This window comes from Bos javanicus, chromosome 27, assembly GCF_032452875.1.
Source record: "Bos javanicus breed banteng chromosome 27, ARS-OSU_banteng_1.0, whole genome shotgun sequence".
NCBI lineage: Eukaryota > Metazoa > Chordata > Mammalia > Artiodactyla > Bovidae > Bos > Bos javanicus.
In genome coordinates this window covers 23,847,377-23,869,215 of record NC_083894.1, presented here as the reverse complement: position 1 = coordinate 23,869,215, position 21,839 = coordinate 23,847,377, and the positions used below count along the sequence as shown (strand labels likewise).

Genomic DNA, 21,839 nt, shown 5'->3' with positions numbered 1-21,839 from the left:
TCTACGTCCTTATCCTGCCTTACCAGTCAGGTTGCTCCGTTTCTGGAAATTTATCTTCTTTCCTTTCCGGATGGTGGCAGGAAAACATATCCCATTTTCAGTATTCTGGGCCATGGGGTGAAATATTCTCTAGCTCTTTTGAGATATTGCAACATTTTGCACGGCCCCAGGGACTTCACATCTCTTCTTGCTTTAATAATCTTTACAGTCTGTATGACCTCTTCATTTCCTGCTTTCCTGGAATGATATTAATGGTCTATTCATATTTTTACATTTAAAAATACTGCAACAAAATAGAGCTTGACTTATTTTTGCTATTGAAAAAAATACATCCTATCACCCCAGGAATTCAAGAAAACTGGTTTCTCTGGAACTTGACATTAAATCCCCCGTTTCCTTGATGAATTATCTGAGCAGGGCTAGGAACCATCACTCAACTACAGACCAGTGACTGGGAGGAGTCAGTGGCCTTGGACAGAGTTCAGCCTAACAGCCTTCGTAAGCTATTTTTCATTAAGAAAACTCTCAAACCATATGCCAATAAAAGATATTTCACACACAGGTCTAAGACCCTTCTAGACCTCATTCAGTTCAGTTCAGTTCAGTCGCTCAGTTGTGTCCGACTCTTTGTGACCCCATGAATCACAGCACGCCAGGCCTCCCTGTCCATCACCAACTCCCGGAGTTCACTCAAACTCATGTCCATGTAGTCGGTGATGCCATCTAGACCTCATTAGCAGTTTTAAATAGTATGTATCTTGTTGAAAATTCAAAGAAAACATTGTTGTTCGGTTGCTAAGTCATGTCTGACTCTGTGACCCCACGGACTGCAGCACACCAGGCTTCCCTGTGTAAACTGTACTGTTTAATACCTTAAATCTTTGACAACTCTGAAAAAGAGTGGAAGGCAGTAAGCAATGTAGTGAAGAGTCCTTGGAAGCAAAAAGCTAGGACCCACTGTTGAAGATGTATCTTTATCTTAGAGTTGTTACCACGGGCCTTGAAGTTCTGACGCCTCACACATATCAAACCTGGATCAAGAACTCCTATCACAATCCAGAAAAAATGGTACAGATGAACCGATTTGCAAAGCAGAAATAGAGACACAGATGTAAAGAATAAATGAATGGATACCAAGAGGCAAAGGGTGGGGGTGGGGTGGGGATGAATTGAGAGATTGGGACTGACATATATATACTATGGATACTATGTATTAAATAGATAACTAATTAAAATAGAAAACTTACTGTATAGCGCAGGGAATTCTACTCAGTGATCTGTGGTGACCTCAATGAGAAGGAAATCCAAAAGAGGGGGATTATGTATGGCTGATTCACTTTGCTGTACAGTGAAATTTAAAAAAAAATAAAAGAACTATTACTGAAGCACACCCTGGGCTCTGACAGCTGCTGCCAAGTGGCTACTCTCACCAGCATGCAGGAAGGCCTAGACACCAGCGACAAGGGAATTGAAGGGACAGATGTTGACCGCGAAGGGCCCACTGTGGTTCCTGGACAGCAGCATCTGCCAGGATGCCTGGGCCTGCAACAAGCCTGGGAGAATGTTCTGAATGACAAAGCATTCTTTCAGGCCGGCTCCAGCTTATCTTTGGTTTGGTTATGTAAAAATACTCCACCAGCAAAGAAAAGAGGTCATCCAACTCAAGCTTGAAAATGCCGGAGCTGGCCACAGGACAAGGAACACACAGTTTTAGCCTCGTGACTGGTAGAATGGTTAGTGGATACTATCTGATCTGAAATGTGGGTTTCTACAATTGATTAGATTTCTTTTCCCTGCCTTCCTTTTTTTTTTTTTCTCCTTCCTTCTCTTGTTCTTAAGAGGATTATTGTAGGTGGTAGAGAGAGAATTGGATTGCTTGGAATTATTCTCAGATCTTTGGAATAAAAACTACACTGTCCAGTTCAGTAGCCACTAGCTACCTGGAACTATTTAAATTTAATAAAAATTAAGTAAAATGAAACATTCAGATCAGATCCTCAGTCACAGTAGCCACATTTCAGCAACAGTCACGTGTACCAGTGGCAGAATGCTGTGTTGTATTGTGCTGTTCTAGAATTTCTTGAGTCCCTTTGCATATATTATATAGCTGCTTTATTTCTTTAAGCGTCCCACTGTCTTTAAGCTTTTTCATTTATAAAATGAGGCTAGTAAGGTCTCCTTCAAAGGACTGCTGTGAGATTTAAATGTAATATTAATCAGGAAAGCATGTATTTCAGTACCTTGCACATTGATATGCTTATTAAAGGGTAGCTCAGCAGCAAGTCCTCTCAGACTTAAGCCAAACTCACTTGTATTTGTCAAGTACCTGTAACCTACGAAGCTTTTTGAAACAATTTCCTCAGGAATCAGACAGTTTTTATGGGAACAAGTCACTGTTTTTGTGGGAACAGCATCAGCCAATAATGGCTGATGTCAAGTCATAATAGAAAGAGTAAGGTTTTTGCTCTCCATGGTGCTCTGTATCTTGACAGAAAAAGAGAAAGAAAGAAAGAAACGAAAATCCCCTATGAGGAATAACATTTCTAGCCCTCAATTCACTTTTTTTTTTTAAGTCTAATGAGATGAAAAATCTCTCCAAAGAGGTGTTTATACTGTAGGTGTCAACACAGCCTTGGGTCCAGACAGGCAAACCGGCTGCTCTAATGGGAACTGTGTATACACAGTGAGGGTAATTACTTTGGCTACAGCCGCCGACATGATTTAGCAAACCCCCAGCCTGCAAAGATCTGATCATTCCCTGGAGAATGGGTCCAATTTCACTGCAACTGCACAGACCTACCTGAGTTTTCCCTGCCACAGGCTCTTTGAGGGTTTTTGTAATTTGCATTCCTTAGGCAACTGGAATTTAAATTCCTTAGGCAAATTTCATCCTGATGGAATACCAAGATGACATGCATGCCATGATCTCATTGTTTAGGCTTTCTGCTTTAGAATCATATATGTATGCTTCAACAGGCAGGTGAGGGAAAACATGTGGGCTAAATCCCACTTTGGTTTCACGAAGGATCCTTTACCTTTCAATGTGCTCTTGTTTTTCAAAGCACCTTCACGAATATGTCAGTGGCACTTCATGGTATTCTTGGCTGGTGAAAAGGGCACTGTGATGAACTGCAGAAGATCACAGGACGGGGTTTCTGAGCCTGGGCCGCAGTCTAAGGGGCCTGTAAATAGCTATTTCCCTTGTATCCATGAAGCACTGCAAGACCCACCCAGGTCAGGTGGGTTGCAATCAGATGACATGTCAAGATCTTTCTGCAGGTACAGATGGGGAGGAGCGGGTCTTCTGTCTCACAGGAGGCATCACTGGAGTCTTGGTACACCACAAATCACATATTCAGTTTGCAAACAGAACTACAAATTCTCTAAACCATTAATCTGAAGCAAAACTTTTGCCTTATATTTAACTTTAGCCTACTTAATTTTTCCTTAAGCCTCTCAGTAATCGGGTGACAGAATAACTTCTTGGGAACTTTGACTTAATGTGATTTTGCTATGGACTTCCCTTTTCTCTGTGTTCCTTCTGATTCCAATGCTGAGATGACCTGAGTGAACTGGATCTTGCTATGAGAAATTTGTCACTGGATTAAAGAAAGATCAGCAGATGGGAGATGGGCTGGGGTAGGGATCAAGTGAGCTGGAATTTAAACTTCTTTCAGGCTCTGAACACTTTAACCTGTGGCTTAGAAGGATAATACCTACGCTTCAAGGGGTGCATGTAAGGATTGAGTATGTGAAAAGTTGACAGAAGTGGCAAAAAGAAACCATGAATGTTGGTCTATGGGTTTGTCTATGAGAACTTGAACAGAATTTGTACCTACTCGTGTGAAAATTGTATAAATCTTATGTTGAATTGGTTCACCGTGCTTTTCAGGTCTACTATATCCTTCTACTTCTCTGTATATTCATTCTATTAATTTTGGGGAGTTTGATATTGAAACTCTAAAAGTCTTAATTTACTACTTAAAATAATTGTATATATTTTTGTATATATATTATATATATTATACACAAAATAATATATAGTGGAAGTATTTATAACCTTGTTCTGTATTTTCCAAGTCTCCTGGCAAATGTGTTAGTCTTTCATAATTAAAAAAAGTAAAAGAAAATCTCACACAGCTCTTTTGCCTTTATCTTCTTTTGCATGCATACACACTCACACATACCCCTCTCACCAGTGGTGTTGGAAAAGCAGCAGTTTGGATTATCTTTCCTGGCTTTCCCCACTTTTTTACTTTTCCAAAATCTCAGCTGTTTCCCTTAGCCCTGCAGGCAAATTTCAAGAATTTTAATTCGTAAAATTAAGAATCCATTTAATTTTGTTAGAATCTCCCAAGTTACTCTATCTGTAAACTGGTGGGCAGGATGCTATGGGGTGTTATTATTTCCATATTAGTGTCCATGAGAGCAGATTTTCAGGACTGCAGTATCTTCAGGTCTGAGCTCCATATGGGTGAAATAAACAGGTGTTGGAATAACTGACTAAATGAGGTGCCAAGGACAATGGTGGTGACAGGAGCAATCTGAATCTACCTTGGTGCCCGTGAGAGCATGTCTCCCACCGTGGTAACCACACTTAGCCTATGTGTAAGTCATGACTCCAGAGGCATTCAAACAACTGAACTTTTACTATTTCAGGCCTGAGACATTTTGATTTTTCATTTTATATGGCCCTGAGGAAACCAGGACTGGAGGCAGGGCCAAATAAAAAAGGCTTTGGGCTGTGTGTCTTTTTAAAAAAATTAACAAAACAAATTCTATTAAGGTTGGTTTTTCCCCTTTACTAGGTCCATAGTACTTGTGAAGAGCAAATTTTAAGATCTGTATCACATTGTATTGGAGAAATGAGACTGGCTGAATTTCGAGCACAAAGAACTCTCTAATTTAGAATCCAGAGCATCTCTGCAGAGCATCTATGTCTTCTTCAGTTTGAACTTTGAGATTTCACTAGATGTAACAAGTTCCAGTCCCTGCCATCTCAAAATGGGCACGGAAGAGCCACAGTGACAGAGAGCATCGTAGATTCGATCCATTTTCAAACAACAGACACAAATTCAATCAATTCCACTTGGCAAATAATAAATTTATTAGGTGCCTACAAGTACAAAACACTGAAAGCTGCTGTCGGGGATTATAAAGACATGTAGAAGAGCCCTGCTCTCAGAGAGCTTACAGTCTAGGCAATTAGTCACAATTAGTAAGTTGGGGCAATGTCACGGTAGGTGGCTTAAAGCAGACTTCTTGAAAATGTTCATATCCTTCACATTCTCCTCCGGTCAAATATGTAAGGAATCCTTTGAACAGGAAAGCAAACAGTGGGAAAGAGACCTTTTATGGAATGAATCCATGACCTTGGCTTTGCTTAGGGGCATCTTTCGGTTGCTGTTGCTTATTCTTGTAACTTTCTCAGCATCGTTTCCTCGTGACCTTTGTTTGGAGAGCATCTCTGTGCTTCCTGAACCTTCACCAGGGTTTCCTGTTTGTGAGTGAGTGGCTCAGTTGCAGTTTGGCCTTGGAATGATTTGCAGTCTGATTTTTTCCTGCAGCAAATCTGTATTTTCATTTCAATTGATGCTAGGATGGTAAGCCTTGCCATCTGTGGTTTGAAGGGTGGTAGAGAGATGCAATACAATGGAAAGCAGGCCAGACATTTCCCTTACTTTAAACATTTAATAGTGCACTTATTGATTATATTCTGTACAGATATAGAGCAAGTTATAAACCTCTTCTTTTATTTACTTTTTTTCACTTAGACTGTATTCATGTAAAGTGTATTTACATTAGCAAAAAACAAAAAACAAACCAAAAAGACTTGAGGTACAAAATCCAAAAGAATATCTGAGGTATAAATACAAGTATATTTTAAATAATAATTTTTATCATGCTTTATCTATGTTGGGAAGCACAGTGGACAGGTAGGTGTACATATTTCTTAATAGAATGGTATATACAACATACAATCTTACAAATCTGAAGGCCATTAAAATTGCATATACAAGTATATCTTCATGAGGAACACTAATATCCAAAATACTCAAATTAAACTCTCATCTGTCCCCCGCCCCTTAATTCTTCAAAGAACCTTTGAAATAACACTGACAATGGTAACTAAATTATAACAAAATTAAAATCCTTCTTACAACTCTCATTCATACATTATTCACTTTTGATCCATATAAAATAAATTTCACTAATACTGTCTTTTGAGCCAACCTTTACTATTACAGTAAAACCTGTATAAAGACCACCCTTCCAAAACCCTGCACAAGTGTATTTTTATTTGTTTTTACTGTGATTAGAACTTTCCATTACTACTAAAATCTATCCCAAGGGCTTCAGAAAAGAGAAGAAAAAGAAATATAGGAAAAACAAAACAAACCTCTTTGCTGATAAGGACAAATCCAATTAATAAACATATGCAGCTTTAAAAAAGTGCTGCTAATAACCATAACAACAACAAGCAACTTTTTGGTTGGGTTACATTTGCACGGAGTTCCCTGGGACATAAGTTTCCTATGTTCCCATACATAGTGCCTTTAAGAGTTTCTCCTAACACAGACATGCAAAGACTTTGCAGATACATAGAAAGTATTGATACTTGATTCAGAAGTAGATAGAGTGGTCAGTTTTCACATCTCAACTTAAAAACCAAACCAAACCAAAACAAAACTGCTTTGGTGCTAGCAAGGAAGAATTTCCATCCCTGAATTCACCTCTACTGGATAACAACAACTTTGCTCCTTGCAATCAGATTTAGAGACAAACTGTGTTCGAAAGGGGCTATCTGAGTAAATTACAACCACTTTTAAGGTAAAGAAGAGGTTGGTGGAAAAGGAATATGTCTACTAACTCAGAAAAGAAAAGAAAAAAAAGACATGGGTGGGTTGTCCAACACCCCAAAATAAACGGGTTCCCTTTCTGGACGATTCCATGGGTGGTCAGATATTCCCGGTTAAACTGGACCTGGTGCATCAAAATCCTTCTTGGAGGTGTCTCAGTGTGCCAGACACTGCGGCCCAACTTACACATCTCTGCCATTCAACCAGCAACAAACACACATACACACGCTCCTCTGTGCAAACCTTTCTTTGCTCTTCTCAGTGAGAAAACATGTCAAAGAGGACCAACTATTCCAGTGGATACACCCATCCCTCCACACACTGCAAAGAAAATGACATAGGTACATGTAACACAGACGCTGACATTGCAAGAAAATGAAGTCTCTTCATTATCTTCCCGAATGCAGTTATAGAGTTTTGCTTCTCAGAAGCAATTCAAATAAGAATACATTTTTTTTTTTTTTTTGCACAGTCATATATTCCAGTCAAGGTCCATAATACAGACCTTACACAAACAAGAAGCAGCTTTAAAAAGGTATCAAATCGCTATAGTCAGTTCCCACTCTCCAATTTGTAGTTTCGTTTCAGGATCAGACACTGAACCCAATCTTCCAAGAACTGGCAAGTGTTCTAGAAACAAACGCCCAGACAGTGGACACGCTTCAGGAATCACCTAGATTTGGTGTCTTTGGTTTCAGTGTTCTGATGACTGAAGGAGTCTCGGATCTTTACCACTTCAGCTGCACACAAATGTCCAAAAGATTTCGTGTACCACTCTGGCATGTGGCCCCTACGGCAGACAGAAAGGAAACGCAAACAAATTATTCAAGTTGGAAAACCCTGAATCAGCTGAAGGGATTTCTGAATACACTTCTATTTCTTGATGTGCAAATGTGCAAGTAAAGATCTTTCTTACTATTCCAAAGTAATCTCCTGGCACCTTCATCACACTTATGGAACCAGAAGTTTCTCAAGGAACAGCCTACTGAGTGCAAATATGGGATGAGACTGGGCTTCCCTGGTGGTTCAGACAGTAAAGAATCTGACTGCAATACAGGAGACCTGGGTTCGATCCCGGGGTTGGGAAGATCCCCAGCAGGAGGAAATGGCAACCCACTCCAGTATTTTTGCCTGGAGAATCTCACGGACAGAGGGAGGGTTAAGTCCATGGGGTCACAAAGAGTCAGACGTGACCGAACAACTAACCCACACAGACTGGGTATAACTGTTCAGGAAACCTCCGGCATATAGAACAAAAACAAAAGTAGGGCAATGTAAAGACTTCAAACAAGAATTGATTTAGCAGGAGAGCCACTTTGGAAAGTTTTCAGAGGTTGATTTTTTTTTTTTTCTTGTTTTTTTTGATAAGAACTCACAGTGATCTAAGACACAGAGCATAGGCCTAATTAATTACTAAAAGGGCATGTCGTATTATTCAAATATCTTTGAATATAAAATAACACACATCGGCTTGCTGATTCAAACTCTCATTTCCTGTGGCTTTAAGCTCATGGTAGAACCACCATATCTGCATTGCTTTAATACCAAATTCTCTAAAGGGTGGAAATTAGTAAGTGGTATCCAGAAGACCCAGAAATGTGAAGGAGTTACTTTATAAACACTGCTCTTCATGGAGCATCCAAAATGCAAGGATGTATTCATTTAAGCCATTTTCTTTTTTGCATCAGACAAAGAGTCTGAATCTACTTTATGCCCCTCACTCACGATGTCAAAAAAAACAAAAAAAATCAGCATCAGAACGTACCTTAAGTCTGCTCTGCACATGTAGGTGAGTTTGGATTTCCCTGACCCACAGGGTTCGATCAGATACCTGGCCAGGAGCACATTGACCCTCACTCCCACCACAGGGGCCCGGTCATGATCCACCGAGGTGAGTAAAAGGGCACAGGCTCCCTTGGGTAAATTAGTCCTCCATGTTCTGCAGAGACAAAATGAGACGGGGAGTAAATGGGAGGAGGTTCCTGAAAGCCAAGTTTAAAACGGGGCCTCACTCTTACAGGAGGGAGCTGAAAGGCAGGATAGGGGCCCCCTGGTGACCCAGCCTGGGCAGAAAGCATCCTTGTGCAAGAACTCACGAATGGCTCACTCTGTACAGAGCCCCTTCTGCAGTGTGTATACAGGCTCACACAGTCAGTTCTTTGAAAGAGAACCAAACTGAAGCAAATTTGAAAACCCTTTTTATGTTTCACAAATGTACTAGAACGTGGACGTCCAAATGAATGTTACTCTGTTGGAGAAGTTCTGGACTAATGATGTGACATTTCCTCAAAGATTGTTGAAATTCTTCCCTCAATAATGTCTTCAGAGAATGTAGGAACTACATATAAATCAGCTTCAACCACAGCTCACTTGGGACTCAAATGTTATTTCCTGGCTGATGCATTCACTAGCTATTTCTGAGAAAATCTATCCTAAAGGGGAAAAAATAGCTACCACTGAGCACATTTGATGGACTGTGCCTCTCTCTCTGAGCTCAGTTCTGAGACTTCAAACCATTTTCAGGGATGGACACACTGCTGGAATAAATGCAGATGTTATCTTTCTTATCTGGAAGGGGTCAATGCTTTTATGGAAGCGTATGTTCTATTTTAAGTAATTTTAATGTAACGTTCAGTGACATATAAGCTCATTCTTGCCATAATAATCAATCAGGAAGCTCTCACCTCAAAACGACATAGTCCCGAGCAGGATGGGGTGCCATACTGTTTTGGACATACTGGTAAATTTCAGTCTGGCTGTCCAGGATTTCAATCACTTTTGAATCCAACAAGTCTACATCCCAGAGGTGCTGCTCTTTCAGGAGGCGCTTTAAGATTTCCTCGGGTGTTGCAGGGACTTCGATGGTTGCCCGCCAAAGCCTCAGAGGTGGTCCTTCACTCACCTAAGAAGAAGATAGACTTTTCAGTGCCGAGACAGTCCCTACGCATCTAGACTCTTAAGACAAACTGCTAGCCGGGTACATGGACCTAATGCTTATTTCTGACTTTAACAGGCTGCTGACCTCAAGCATATTCAAGATCAGAACAGAAAGCAGATAGGACTGCTGGCGTCACCTCTGATTTTATCTGTTTTCCTGGGACCCATATTAGGGTCAGTGCAATGAAAGTAAGATCCGTTTGCACGTCCAAGCCTGCATGGCCATCTGGACTGTGCTCAAGGTTTCTTTCTTCTCAAGGTGGTGGAGACAAGTCAACAAATACCTCCACGTGCATGGAAAGCCACACAGGATACCTCTGCCCTCAAGGGGCTTTCAAGTTAAACCAACCATCCCTGCCCCCAGCACTCCCTGCTTATTAGAAGGTGAGAAGAGTGACTGAGAACAGAGGAGAGCCTGAGGAGGTTCTAATCAAAGGATGGAAACAGCCAGCTCCTCATAAAACGCCCGGAGGCCCAAGACCATTAGTAAAACATTCCAGGAAACTCTTGCATGATTCTGTGGAGCCAAAGGATTTCACTAGGGAGTTTCCTCTGACATGAGTTCAATGAGCACCACCCCTCATTGAACTGGTTTCCACTCTTACCGCGGGGATATGAATCACCTATCTGCCCAGCTCTAGAGGGAAAGCGATGGGTGACAGGCCGCCCCTGTGTTGGCAAAAAGGTCTGGTCTCTAATGAATCCAAGTCCCAACCACCAGACTCAAATGGCCGAAAATGAGGATATGACTTACCTTCTTATAAGAGAGCTCGGCCTGCTCAGATGTGGAGTAACTGACCCAGCCTTTGAACTTCTCCTTGACCTCTTTAAACAGGCTGTCCACACAGTCTTGGAGGAAGTGTTGGTAGTCGGCTGAGTCATCATTACAAAGGCGTCCTAACGCTTCGAGGGTAAGGGGCTTTAGCTCCTGTTCGGTGTAGGAATTTCGACATCGGCTCATTTCCTCAGGAACCTGGGAGGGACACGAGAGACAAAAAGGATGTCTGCTGCCCGTCGGTGGAGGTGCAGGATCCTCCAGGCTGCGAAAGCAGTCTAATCCCCAGGCTTCCACCAGGTGAAGGGTGTCCCTGCTGACTCCATGAGGTATCACGAGGACACAAGCAGAGCACCTTCATAAAGGTACCTAAGCTTATTCTTGTGCGAGGTCCTCCTCTTTAGGAAGAAGTTAGAGTAGAAGACAAAGTAACCAAACAAGGCGTACACTGACGAGGACACAGAATTTTGTTTTTGAAACTGAAGTATAGCTAATTGTTTTATATACTCCATTTAAACTTATGATAAAATATTGGCTATATTCCCTGTGCTGTACAATGTATCTTGTGGTTTAACCCCTCAAACCACTATTTTGTTCTCTATACCCATGAGTCTGTTTCTGTTTCACTGTATTCATTGTTTTATTTTTTAGGTTCTACATATAAGGACATACAGGTGCATGCAGTACTTGTTTTTCCCTGTGCGGCTTATTACACTAAGCATAACGCCCTCCAGGTCCATCCACGGTGTTGCAAATGGCAAAACTTGAAATTTCATTCTTTTTTTTAAATGGCGGAGTGGTATTTCATTTTATAGACACACACACAGACACACCCCACATATTCTTTAGTTCTTTATCCTTCCATCTCATGGACACTTAGGTTTAGTGTTTTGTTTTGTTTTTTCTTTGGATATACACCTAGGAGTGGAATTGCTGGATTATAAGGTAGTTCTCAGAGGAGGCAATGGCACCCCACTCCAGTACTCTTGCCTGGAAAATCCCACAGACAGAGGAGCCTGGTAGGCTGCAGTCCATGGGGTCGCTAAGAGTCGGACACGACTGAGCAACTTCACTTTCACTTTTCACTTTCATGCACTGGAGAAGGAAATGGCAACCTACTCCAGTGTTCTTGCCTGGAGAATCCCAGGGACAGGGGAGCCTGGTGGGCTGCCATCTATGGGGTTACACAGAGTCGGACACGTCTGAAGCGACTTAGCAGCAGCAGCATCAACAAATAACAAAACTTTCCATCTCCCTACCTGGAAAAGCTTCTTGCACTCAGCAATCATATGGGCTAGCCCTTGAGTGGCAGCGAGATTCTCATTCAGATCTTTTTGATCTGGTTTGCCCAAACTCTGTTTTCTTTGCATTACCCTAGAGAGAGAAATGAGGGAGAGGCAAGATTCAAATGTTTATATATTTTTAATCAATGTGTTATTCTAGGAAACCTAAAGGAGAGAAAAAGGCTATTTCACTGGAGCTTATTTGACATTAAGTAGTTGAAGAGAGTTTTACTTTGGTCACTAAAATTTCTCAGTTGTATCAACAACACACAAAAAACATGAAAGAGACAGTCTGTGATGAAATCCAGGCTATTTAAAACCATCATGTTAGGGACTTCCCTTGTGGTCCAGTGATTACATATCTAAGCTCCCAAAGCAGGGGGCATGGGTTCGACTCCTGGTCGAGGTAACTAAGATTCCCCCATACCACGCAGCCCATAAAAATAAAACCACCATGTTAAACAGGTTGCTATTGAAACAGAGAAGCTTTTAAGGTCTATAAATGTGGGGTAGGAAGAAGGAAAGGCAGCTTTGACTGGTGGGTGGGTGGGAAGCACTCATCATTGGGGTAAATAGGACCATTCTTTCCAGTTTAAAATTAAACAGGAGCCCCTCCTGTTGGTGAGAGAAAAGTCTATTGTTTCCTAGAGGTTTTGTCTTAATCTTATCTGATCTCTTTCTACTGCTCCCCTTTAGTTCTCTATCCCATTAAAGCAGGAATGCTCTAGTCAATGGTTAGAACTAGTTAATTAAGCATTGTATGTCTTTTGGAAGCAAAGCTAACTTCACCTAACACAACTAGGCCCCACCCCAACAGCTGAGAACTATCTGTCAAGTTCCTTTAGAGTTGACGAAAAGGATCAGCAGGATGAATTTGGTAGAAAGGAGTTAATGACGCCTTTCCTACTTCATATAAAATATTCGTGTAAGTAAGAAGTTCCTCTGCCATTTTTTGTGTTTTCCCCATCCATCAGACAGAAGCAAGTTAGTTCCTTAATGGACCTGCCTCGCAGTCCCACCTCATGTATAAAATAGATACTAACAGCAGCGTCACCTCCTTCAATTGTTAGGAGGATTAAAGTTGATAATGAAACCCAGGGTGTAGCCCCTTGCTGGGGACAGAATACGGTGCTGAGCAAACATCAGCCTTAGTTATTTTCCAGATTCCTCGACTTCCACAGTCACTTCACCTTCTCTACATCTAAGGAGAAACTCTGCAACATTGGCTCAGCAGGGTTCTTAACTTCGAGGCTGAACACCATCCTTCCTTATTTCACATCCAGCTCCTTTCAACCTCTGGCACAGGCCAGCAGCTCGGTTCTACTGAAGAAGCCAAGCCAGACTGGTTTTATTTATGCAGAAGCCAGGACTGTTTTTGAGGTCAGTAAACCCTCATGATTCTTTGTGGGTACAAAGTACGATGACCATGTTACCAAGGGCACTGACAAAGGGTCAGGGGAAACCCTTGCCGCGGCAAAGCAGGAATGCAAATGTTTCTCAAAAGCGGGTTAAAACTACATTGTCTAGGAGGCCACACCCCCAGGGCTGAGTAGGAAGGATGGGAGAAGCACAGGGGAGGAACGTGAGCTGCGAAAGAAGGAGGTCAAACTCAGTTTTGCTGGATTCAGGTATTAAAACAACAAAAAAACAGGCGGACAGCCCTGTTAGGACAGGGAGGCTGCCGCTGCCCGAACAACGGGGCGTGTGCATCGTCACCGCGCCCGCAGCTCACTGGCCCCGTACCTGGGGGAGGAGTTCTCTCTCTTCAGAGTGTTGAGGTGGAAGAGAGAAGGCGCCAAGCACACGGCCAGGTTGGTGGGGGTCATCTGGTTCTCCTTGACGGCTGCGGTGACATCGCTCAGGAAGTAAAGGAGCGTCTGTAGGACCTCCCGGTTCTCGTCGGGCAGGAGCATGATGGCCGCCTTGATCGCCTGGAGACGCTGGTCCTTGGGCACATCTGCACGACACCAGCACTTCCCCCGTCAACCCAGTGATTTTCCATGTACTTTCGCAAGGAAACGTCCCGAAAGCAAATATCGGCACCAAAGACCTCAGCCCAGCACTGAACAAGCACTTGCAGAAAGTGTACTTGAGGTTAATATGGAAGAGATTAGGGATTGCCACCAACGTCACTACCCTCAAGCATTTCCTGCCTGTGGAGGAACTGAGAATTTTAAACACCCACCATGCCAATATACTCCTAAATCCACCCAGAGTTCAACTCCAGATGATGTCTGCTGTTTTCTTTTAGTTTACAGAAATTTGGTTTCTTTCTTTTCTAAGTACTTTTTTCCAAAACTCCTAGTTTACCATTCTCAATTACTGAACATTATAGGCTTATACTTTTGTTCAGTTTCAAGAAATTTATTACAGACACATACAAAAGTACAAAAACTGAGATTTCTTCACTTTGACTACAAAGTGTTCAGCATCTCCGAGGACTTTCCTAATTTTAACCGATTTGCTCCTTCTTTAAATGAGGAAGGGAAGCTGCGAAAATCTTCAATTTAAACAACAGATGTTTTTTATGTAGTAATTTAAGCTTTGGAAAGCCTACTGAGAGGCTGGTAGTAAAAATACATGCTTGAGAAATAAACCCATAAAAATATAAATAATTTAACAATGTAATATAATGTATATATATGTAGAAACTAATAAAACAGGTAGAAAATGCTAAACACAACTTTCAGGTCTCCTATACTAGGCAAAATTTTTCTTTTGAAAGGCATGTGGTGGAAAATTAAAGTCACTCAAACGCAGCTCCATAGGACAAACCGATTAAACAGCTCCATGGTTACAATACATAACAAATACCTTGGTGGGGGAAATGTGACCTGTGTTTTCATAAAATCTGAAAGGATGAAACAAATAATGAAATAATCCAGACCAGCTCCATGTCTCATAAAATCAAGTCCCATGCGCCAATTCTAAAGACAATTCTAGCTCTGAGAGAAGCTGCTTTTAAATTACATTGCTGTAATACCACACCGAGCCAAGAAAAACACAAGGCTGTAAAAGCTATAATCCTGATCTTGATCATTAATTTAGACAACTGTTTGCTTTAAGCTTTACTTAAAAGTGAGATGGGCATGGGGATTGTTTTCCCAACTATTTCTGGCAGAAGCTGAGATGCATAACAGAAAGATTATTTATTCATTTTACAGCAAGATAAAACACATGGACACCTGTGAAATTTTAAACACAACAGGCTTTGCTAGAGAGAAGTGAAGCAACGGAAATACCTATAGACAAGGCAGAGAGAGAGAGAGATCTTGGAATCTGCTCTTTTAAGTATGTTAGATTAACACTGTTCTTGAATGAAAAAAAAAATGAGTTCCTGGATTTGAATGTAAAAATGTACAATTGCTTAGTAATTGGAGAATGATGACAAAGGAGTTTTTCCTGCACTGCTCAACAGATGTACACAAATCTGTTTTGCAAACAAGAAAGCAAAAAAGAAACAAAACAAAAACTGATGACCTGTCTCTAAGAGGTCACGATGTGGGTCCAAAAGAATGGCATCAAAGGAGCTACAGGTTTTGGCTGACCCCACTTTCCCCCACCGCCAACCATGTCAAGGTCAAAGAATACTCACATTGGTATATCTGCAGAAAGGTTTCTGAGAGTTTGTTTGTCATCAGTGGCTCAGGCAGATCTCGAAAATACTGCTTCAACATGTCTGCCACGTCATAAGCAGACTGTCCCTCATAGTTGACACAGTCTATGGTGCTTTCATTCATCTGGCGCAGAGCCTGAATCCGGGATTTGACACCCGATTTTCTGAAGAGTCCAACCTTTGTTGGAAAAACAAAACAAAGTGTAAAGTGTCAAGAGGAAAGCAACATTTTCACTGCAGAACTAGAAGATGATGCATGCACCTGAGCTCCCATGATTACGTGGGACCTGCAGACGTCAGCTCTCACCTGATCCAAACAATGGTTGCGGAGGTAGCGCATGGCCTGCTGGATGCTCTGGGGGAGGGGCTGTCCTGTGCGCTGCACGTTGACTGTCAGAGGGACTCCGAATACATTCCGGTCCTTGTAGTCTGGAACCTTGATCCTTTTCATGAACTTGGGCACAGCCCTATCGAAAAAATATTGCGGTCGGAAGGGATACATTTACTCACCTTCTGCACATTTTGTCCATCTCTGCAGGTAAACCATGTGGGTTCTAGATCTGTGCTAATAAGTTGGCGATTTCAATTTAAACAAAATTACAAATTCAGTCCCTCAGTAGTATCAGCCACACTTTGAGCGCTAGATAGCCATTTGTGCCTGGTAGCTACTACTGGTCTGTGCAAATATGGACCATTCCTACCACTACAGAAAAGCCCACTGGACAGTGCTGTTCTAGATTTTCTAACCTTTGGGGCCATGAGGCCCAATAACATCTCCTCAGCTGGGGATTCTCCCTCCACTGTTAGCTCTGAGAATGGGGTCTGTCTTCTTAAGGGAGAAGATGGGCTTCCTTCCAAAACGGCAGCACAGGAAGGAACGAGAGGAGAAAGCTACAGTCAAGACCCTAAGTAGGCACTGCAGGATAGAGCTGAGAAACACGTTCCCATTTGTCCTGAAAATGGATGAGAATCATTTCTAAGCTCTTGATGAGATCCCAAAGTATTTAGGGTAAAAAAAAGATCAGGATGGAAAAAAACCCAGCAAATGCATAATGTTGGTCCCACATAATGAGAACCAACTCCAGAGCTCAATGTTGGGGGGAAAGGCAAGCTAATGACCTGAAGTTCAAATAAATTCTCCTGCTGATGACCCGAGAGAACAGAACATCTTTAGCTTTCTAAAGGAAGACAGAGGAGAACAATGAGTGTTTTGTGAGCCCACCCCAGGCTCCCTGGAGTCCTGACACCGGGTCCAGCCTGAGCAGTGTGTGCAACAGCAGGAAACCGCTGTCATGTACTTAATGCTGTCAAGCAGAAATTCCAGCTCTACAAATGACCTCTCTGAATGGGACAAGAAAGGGCAAAGCTGAACAGGAAAAGAACTTTGTGTAGAATTTCTCCTTATTCCGTGGATCCCACAGTATGAGGCTTTAACGTTTGGTTTTGACTCACTGGAAAAAACTGACCAGAACTCAAGAAATATTCTGGACTTTCAGATTCTTGAGGGTTTGGTGGTGAGGGGGGGTGGTGGGCCACTCAGAACTGAGAATGTGAAATATGCAGTTTTAAATAGCCAGCAGGGAAACTCTGGCTCAAAGCATAGAGGAACATTGCGGAAGGCAGACTGCCTTGACTTTAGAGTGCTAAACCCACAGCCACCGTGTGTTACTGTTTATAGCTCAGGGAAAGGTAAAACTGAAGCGCAGGGCCAAATCCGTATTTCCATACAGTGAAGTATATGGATCGTGGCTGTAAGTATGCATAATACTCGCTTTGTCGGGGGAGAAAAGCCCAGCGGCGGAATGTACAAGGAACACATTACGATCTCCACCGAGAATCTGAAGCATGTGGGGGATAAACCAGTCAATACTTATTTCTGTCATTCAGAACAAACAACTTCTGTATTTAGCAGGGCTCACATAGTAACAGCCTTTGAACAGGAGATGCTTTGATGCCGAAGTTAACCTCACTATGAGTCCCAAGGAGGGGAGGAGCTGGGGAGAGAAGTTACGTTGCTGCGCTGATTCTGGTTTTGCTACCAAGTGCTACTCATGAAATGGACCGAGTCTCCATTTTATCAAGAACTAAAATTGTGCAAGTGGATAATGAACACTTAAGATTAGTGAAAAGACTGAAGGATACCCAGCTGATACTGCAAAATGCGCTGGGATGTCAATGTAGAGACATTTATCTGCTTTGCACTCAGTAGAAAAAAATATGCACATAATGGCTCCTGTCCATGACCTATTCAGCCCAGCAGTCTATGTCTCACAGTATACACACCAAGGGCCGTGCTTTCAAAAGTGCAGACAGTTCAATACATTTTATTTTTGTACATTATTTTTGTTTATAATATATTAGAGTGGTATATTCCTTTATTATTCACTGCTCAAGAATCTTTGTTGGAAAAAACATAACCTAAACTCTTTAGCCCAGGTAGATTTTTGTGATATTGCAGATACCTATATCAATCAAAAATGATTTCTAAAAAATGTGCATGAAGAGGGTTACAAAGCCAAGCGCTGTACATTAAGCATTTCAAAGTTGCTCTCATAACATCCTATGATCTAAAATTTTCTTCCCTTCCTTCCAAAATATGATCTGATTCTGCACACGTATTTGCCTGTGGTGGGCTATTCCTACCACTGGGAAGGAAGAGCCCGGACAATGTGGTGGTAGAGTAAAGAAGTCTCACCCTATCGACTGGCAGTTTATCATGCCTAGCGCTGAAAACTCAACCAACCCTGATGGAAATTCTCTAAAGCTATGCCAGCGTAAGCCGTATTGTGCGTGGACTCAAGAATGCAGACACTTACAGCGTCAGGACGATGAACTAAAGATACAGGATCCACCTGTTACACCCTCAGTGCTGGGACAGCGCTGGCTGAAAATGTTTTCAAATATGGTTCACTGGGCAGTTTAAATCCTTACCAGCTAAAGCCATGCTTATTAGAAGGCGTGTATTTCTCCAGCAGGGCGGTTAACTTCAAGAGGGAGTACTTCTGCAGCAGGTTCATCTGGGCCACTGACTGGCAGTTAATCTGCAGTGACACGGAGTTTAGGCTCGGCCGATGAGAGCTCTGGAAGCTGTGCCATCTCAGCCTGTGCCTGCGAGAGAAGGGGGAGGAATGTTAGTACGAAAGCTTTTTAATGGGTTGAGGCACAGTCAGCAGTGGGTCACTCACTGGCCTCTAATCTTAGGAACTGAGAAGATTCAATTTCCATTCCAGTTTGTTTTTATTTAAAATTTACTCCTTTAACCACTTTTAGTATACAGTTAAGTTCCCTTGTGGCTCAGCTGGTAAAGAATCTGCCTGCAAGGTGGGAGACCTGGGTTCGATCCCTGCGTTGGGAAGATACCCTGGAGAAGGGAAAGGCTACCCACTCCGGTATTCTGGCCTGGAGAATTCCATGGGCTGTATAGTCCATGGGGTTGCAAAGAGTCAGACACAACTGAGTGACTTTCACTCAGTCAAGTACATGAAGCATTAAATACATCCACGGTGTTGGAGTTCCCTGGTGGCTCAGTGGTAAAGAATCCGCCTGCCAAGCAGGAGACATGGATTCAGTCCCTGTGGTAGGGAAGATCCCTTGGAGGAGGAAATGGCAACCCACTCCAGTATTCTTGCCTGGGAAATCCCACAGAAGGAGGAGCCTTGCGGGCTACAGTCCATGGGGTCACAAAGAATTGGACACGACTGAAGTGACTAAGCAACGACGACAACAATGTGTTATACAATCAATCAACCCCGCTATCCATTCACAGAACTGACTTCTTCCCAAACTGAAATTCCGGTACCCAGTGAACAATGTTCATTAATTGTTTAGGATGATAGGATTTTCCCATCTAGCACTTTCCTTAGGAATTTCATGGCTATAAATGGTTCAATCCCATGTTCCCTACACAGCAAGCAGAAGCAGCCCCTTTCTGATCACCCGCCCCTCACCCCCACCAGGTAAGAAAAACTCTTCACCTGTTGGACCTGGTCAGGGAGGCCCCGACCCCAGAATCCCTCCTTTCCGGGATGTCAGAGGGCTCCTCAGGCTCATTCAGTGAGTTGCCTGTGCTGTCCAGGTCACTGGGGGTGGCTCGGTCATTGTCCACATCCAGGTGTATCTGCTTGGGAGAGGACGGGCATGGTGAGACCGAGTCCAAGGCCGAGTCGGAGTCTCCCTCATCGGAAAACTTCTCTGACCACTGGTTGACTATCCTCTGCATCCCCTTCACATGGTAGAGGATATCGTCCAGCTCAGGGAAGATGTCCTCGTTCTCCAGATCGGCCAGGTCACCTGAGCTGGAATAGAGGATAGAGCCCGGCACGTTGTCGTAGATACTCAGGCGGCTGCTCACAGAGCTCGAGGAGTTACGTCTCTTAAGTTCCTTGGGGCTGCTGTTTTCTCTCCTCAGGCTGATGTGGCCGGGGCCGTGGAAGCTCCCGGTCCTCCAGTTCACAGAGCTGTTATTCCCTGAGGGAGAGAAACTGCCATTGGAAAGGGCTTTCGGGAAGGTGCCGGGCTTGTGATCTTCCGGGATGTAGAACACTGTGTCCTCTGGGTAGCTCTCCCGGTTTTTACAGTTCTGCTCCATGACGTTGTTGAAGGTGGACTGATTGAAGGGATCGAAGCCCTCCAAGTACATGCCTCCCCGCTTGTTGCAGGCGCTGAGGCTCCGGGTCCTGGTGACGGGACTGGGCGTGCTCACGTTGCTGCTGGTCTCAGACTGGCTGCTGCTGCTGCTGGTCTGCGTGGAGCTGGATATGCTCCTCTTCCGTACCATGGGGACGTTGATGTGGTTGCCGTTGAGGGCGGAGATCTCCACGCAGTTCAGCTGCTTCAGCTTCTCCTCGTCCACCCCCTCCTGCAGGATGGGCCCACTGATGATCAGACCCAGCTTGGAAGGCGCCTTGTGCTTGCTGTGGTGGGAGCCCTTGAGCTTTAAGCTCTCCATGCGCTTCAGCAGGCTGTGCGTCTTGGACTTGGTGGTCTTCTCGTGGCCCTTCATGCTGAAGCTGAAGCTGGACAGTTCCTTGGGAGAGGGCAGGCTGCAGAAGGAGTCATCGTTGCCTACAAAGGTGCCTGAGGAGCAGACACTGAGGACGGAGTTAGTCCGGGCTGGGGCCGCCTCCCCGCGCTGGGGCGCATGGGTGGTGAGGCTGCCGGTGCTGTGGACAGAAGCCACCTCCTGGCGATCGCTGAGGTCCGTCTGCATGTTTTCATGGCTCGGGGCACTCTTCAGGTGGACAGCGTCTGGGGACCCAGGGATGGAGTCCTGTTTTGGAGAAAAGACGTCGAACTCTTCAAGCCGGGACCACCTCTTGCTGTCCCTCTGGAAAGTCCATTTGCCACTTATTGCACAAGGCTCGTCCTCGTCGGAATCTTCGCTCTGCAAAGACAGGAGGGAACCATTTGTCCCCTGAAACTGGCAGGCAGCACGGGGCAGGGCATGCCCCAAGGCCCAGGGGCCAGGAGACTGACCATAATGCCATTCGTGTCAATACCCCCCCTTACAGCTTTATTATTATTTTTTAAAATAGCCAAGATGAATGTAAGCATTTCACAGGAAAAAGCCTGAGCAAGTGTTTCAAGCTAAAGAAGAGTTATTTTATGGAAACTCTGGGATCTATAGGCTGCTCTTAAATTGCTCACAGAGGAAACCTCTGAGATCTGTGAAAATTCCAGGCATGTAAAATATTTTGAACTGGAATCAGCAATGGGTAGGACTCCCTCTGGTCTGCCTCCAGTTTTGCTGTCTGTTGACAGTATGTGTTTATATTCCGTTTTGCAACTAAAATGGTGGTTCTCGAACACTCTCATCTCTCAGCCTCTTCCCTGTTCCTTTTCATTCCTCCCCCACCGACATGGGAACCAGAGTTAATGCCACAAGAGTCCTATGATGTTTCAAACTCAGGCATGCTCCAGGCCATTCAATAAGGTTACACAAATACCCAGTTCTGCCGGCATGTAACATGCGCACGGCCGACAGAACATCTCTGCTGGTGATGCCCGACTTATGGACGGGACCCAGGGTTACACCGTGACAGACTATTGATGGGACATCAAGTTCAGTGTGATGCATGGGAGTGTCTCCCGTGAGCAGGGCCCCCTGGGACAGTGGGTGGAGAGCACTGAACGCTGACCTGCAGGCTCCTCTCCACAGCTCCTCACAGTGTGCGGTGGGATTTGTTTAAAAGGTTTGACTCCCCCAAGAAGGCAACTTGGCGTAGGTTAGATAATTAAAATCGGTACTCTGACAATGAAAAATCTGTTCTTTGACCAAACTCACTTCTGTTTACTCTAATTTGTGGTATTCACTCCCACCACTACACCCACCTCTTCTCCTAAGATCTCATAAGATGTCCTCACATTTC

The 21,839-nt window shown here is 43.6% G+C and overlaps 1 protein-coding gene across 5 annotated transcripts in view; it reads right to left on the bottom strand.

Annotated features, from left to right (window-relative positions):
* Positions 1-5,083: 5,083 nt before the first annotated feature.
* Positions 5,084-21,839, bottom strand: part of DLC1 (DLC1 Rho GTPase activating protein) — a 514,129-nt gene continuing 497,373 nt past the window's right edge. For all 5 annotated transcript variants that reach the window (XM_061404346.1, XM_061404348.1, XM_061404352.1 and 2 more), the window contains 10 exons: positions 19,446-20,854; positions 18,403-18,579; positions 15,779-15,938; positions 15,451-15,649; positions 13,599-13,812; positions 11,832-11,946; positions 10,552-10,770; positions 9,545-9,762; positions 8,626-8,799; positions 5,084-7,650 (listed from right to left, as the gene is read on the bottom strand). In XM_061404346.1, the coding sequence (XP_061260330.1) occupies positions 7,530-7,650; positions 8,626-8,799; positions 9,545-9,762; positions 10,552-10,770; positions 11,832-11,946; positions 13,599-13,812; positions 15,451-15,649; positions 15,779-15,938; positions 18,403-18,579; positions 19,446-20,854 (3,006 nt within the window). In that variant the 3' untranslated portion in view covers positions 5,084-7,529. The remainder of the gene's footprint in view (positions 7,651-8,625; positions 8,800-9,544; positions 9,763-10,551; positions 10,771-11,831; positions 11,947-13,598; positions 13,813-15,450; positions 15,650-15,778; positions 15,939-18,402; positions 18,580-19,445; positions 20,855-21,839) is intronic.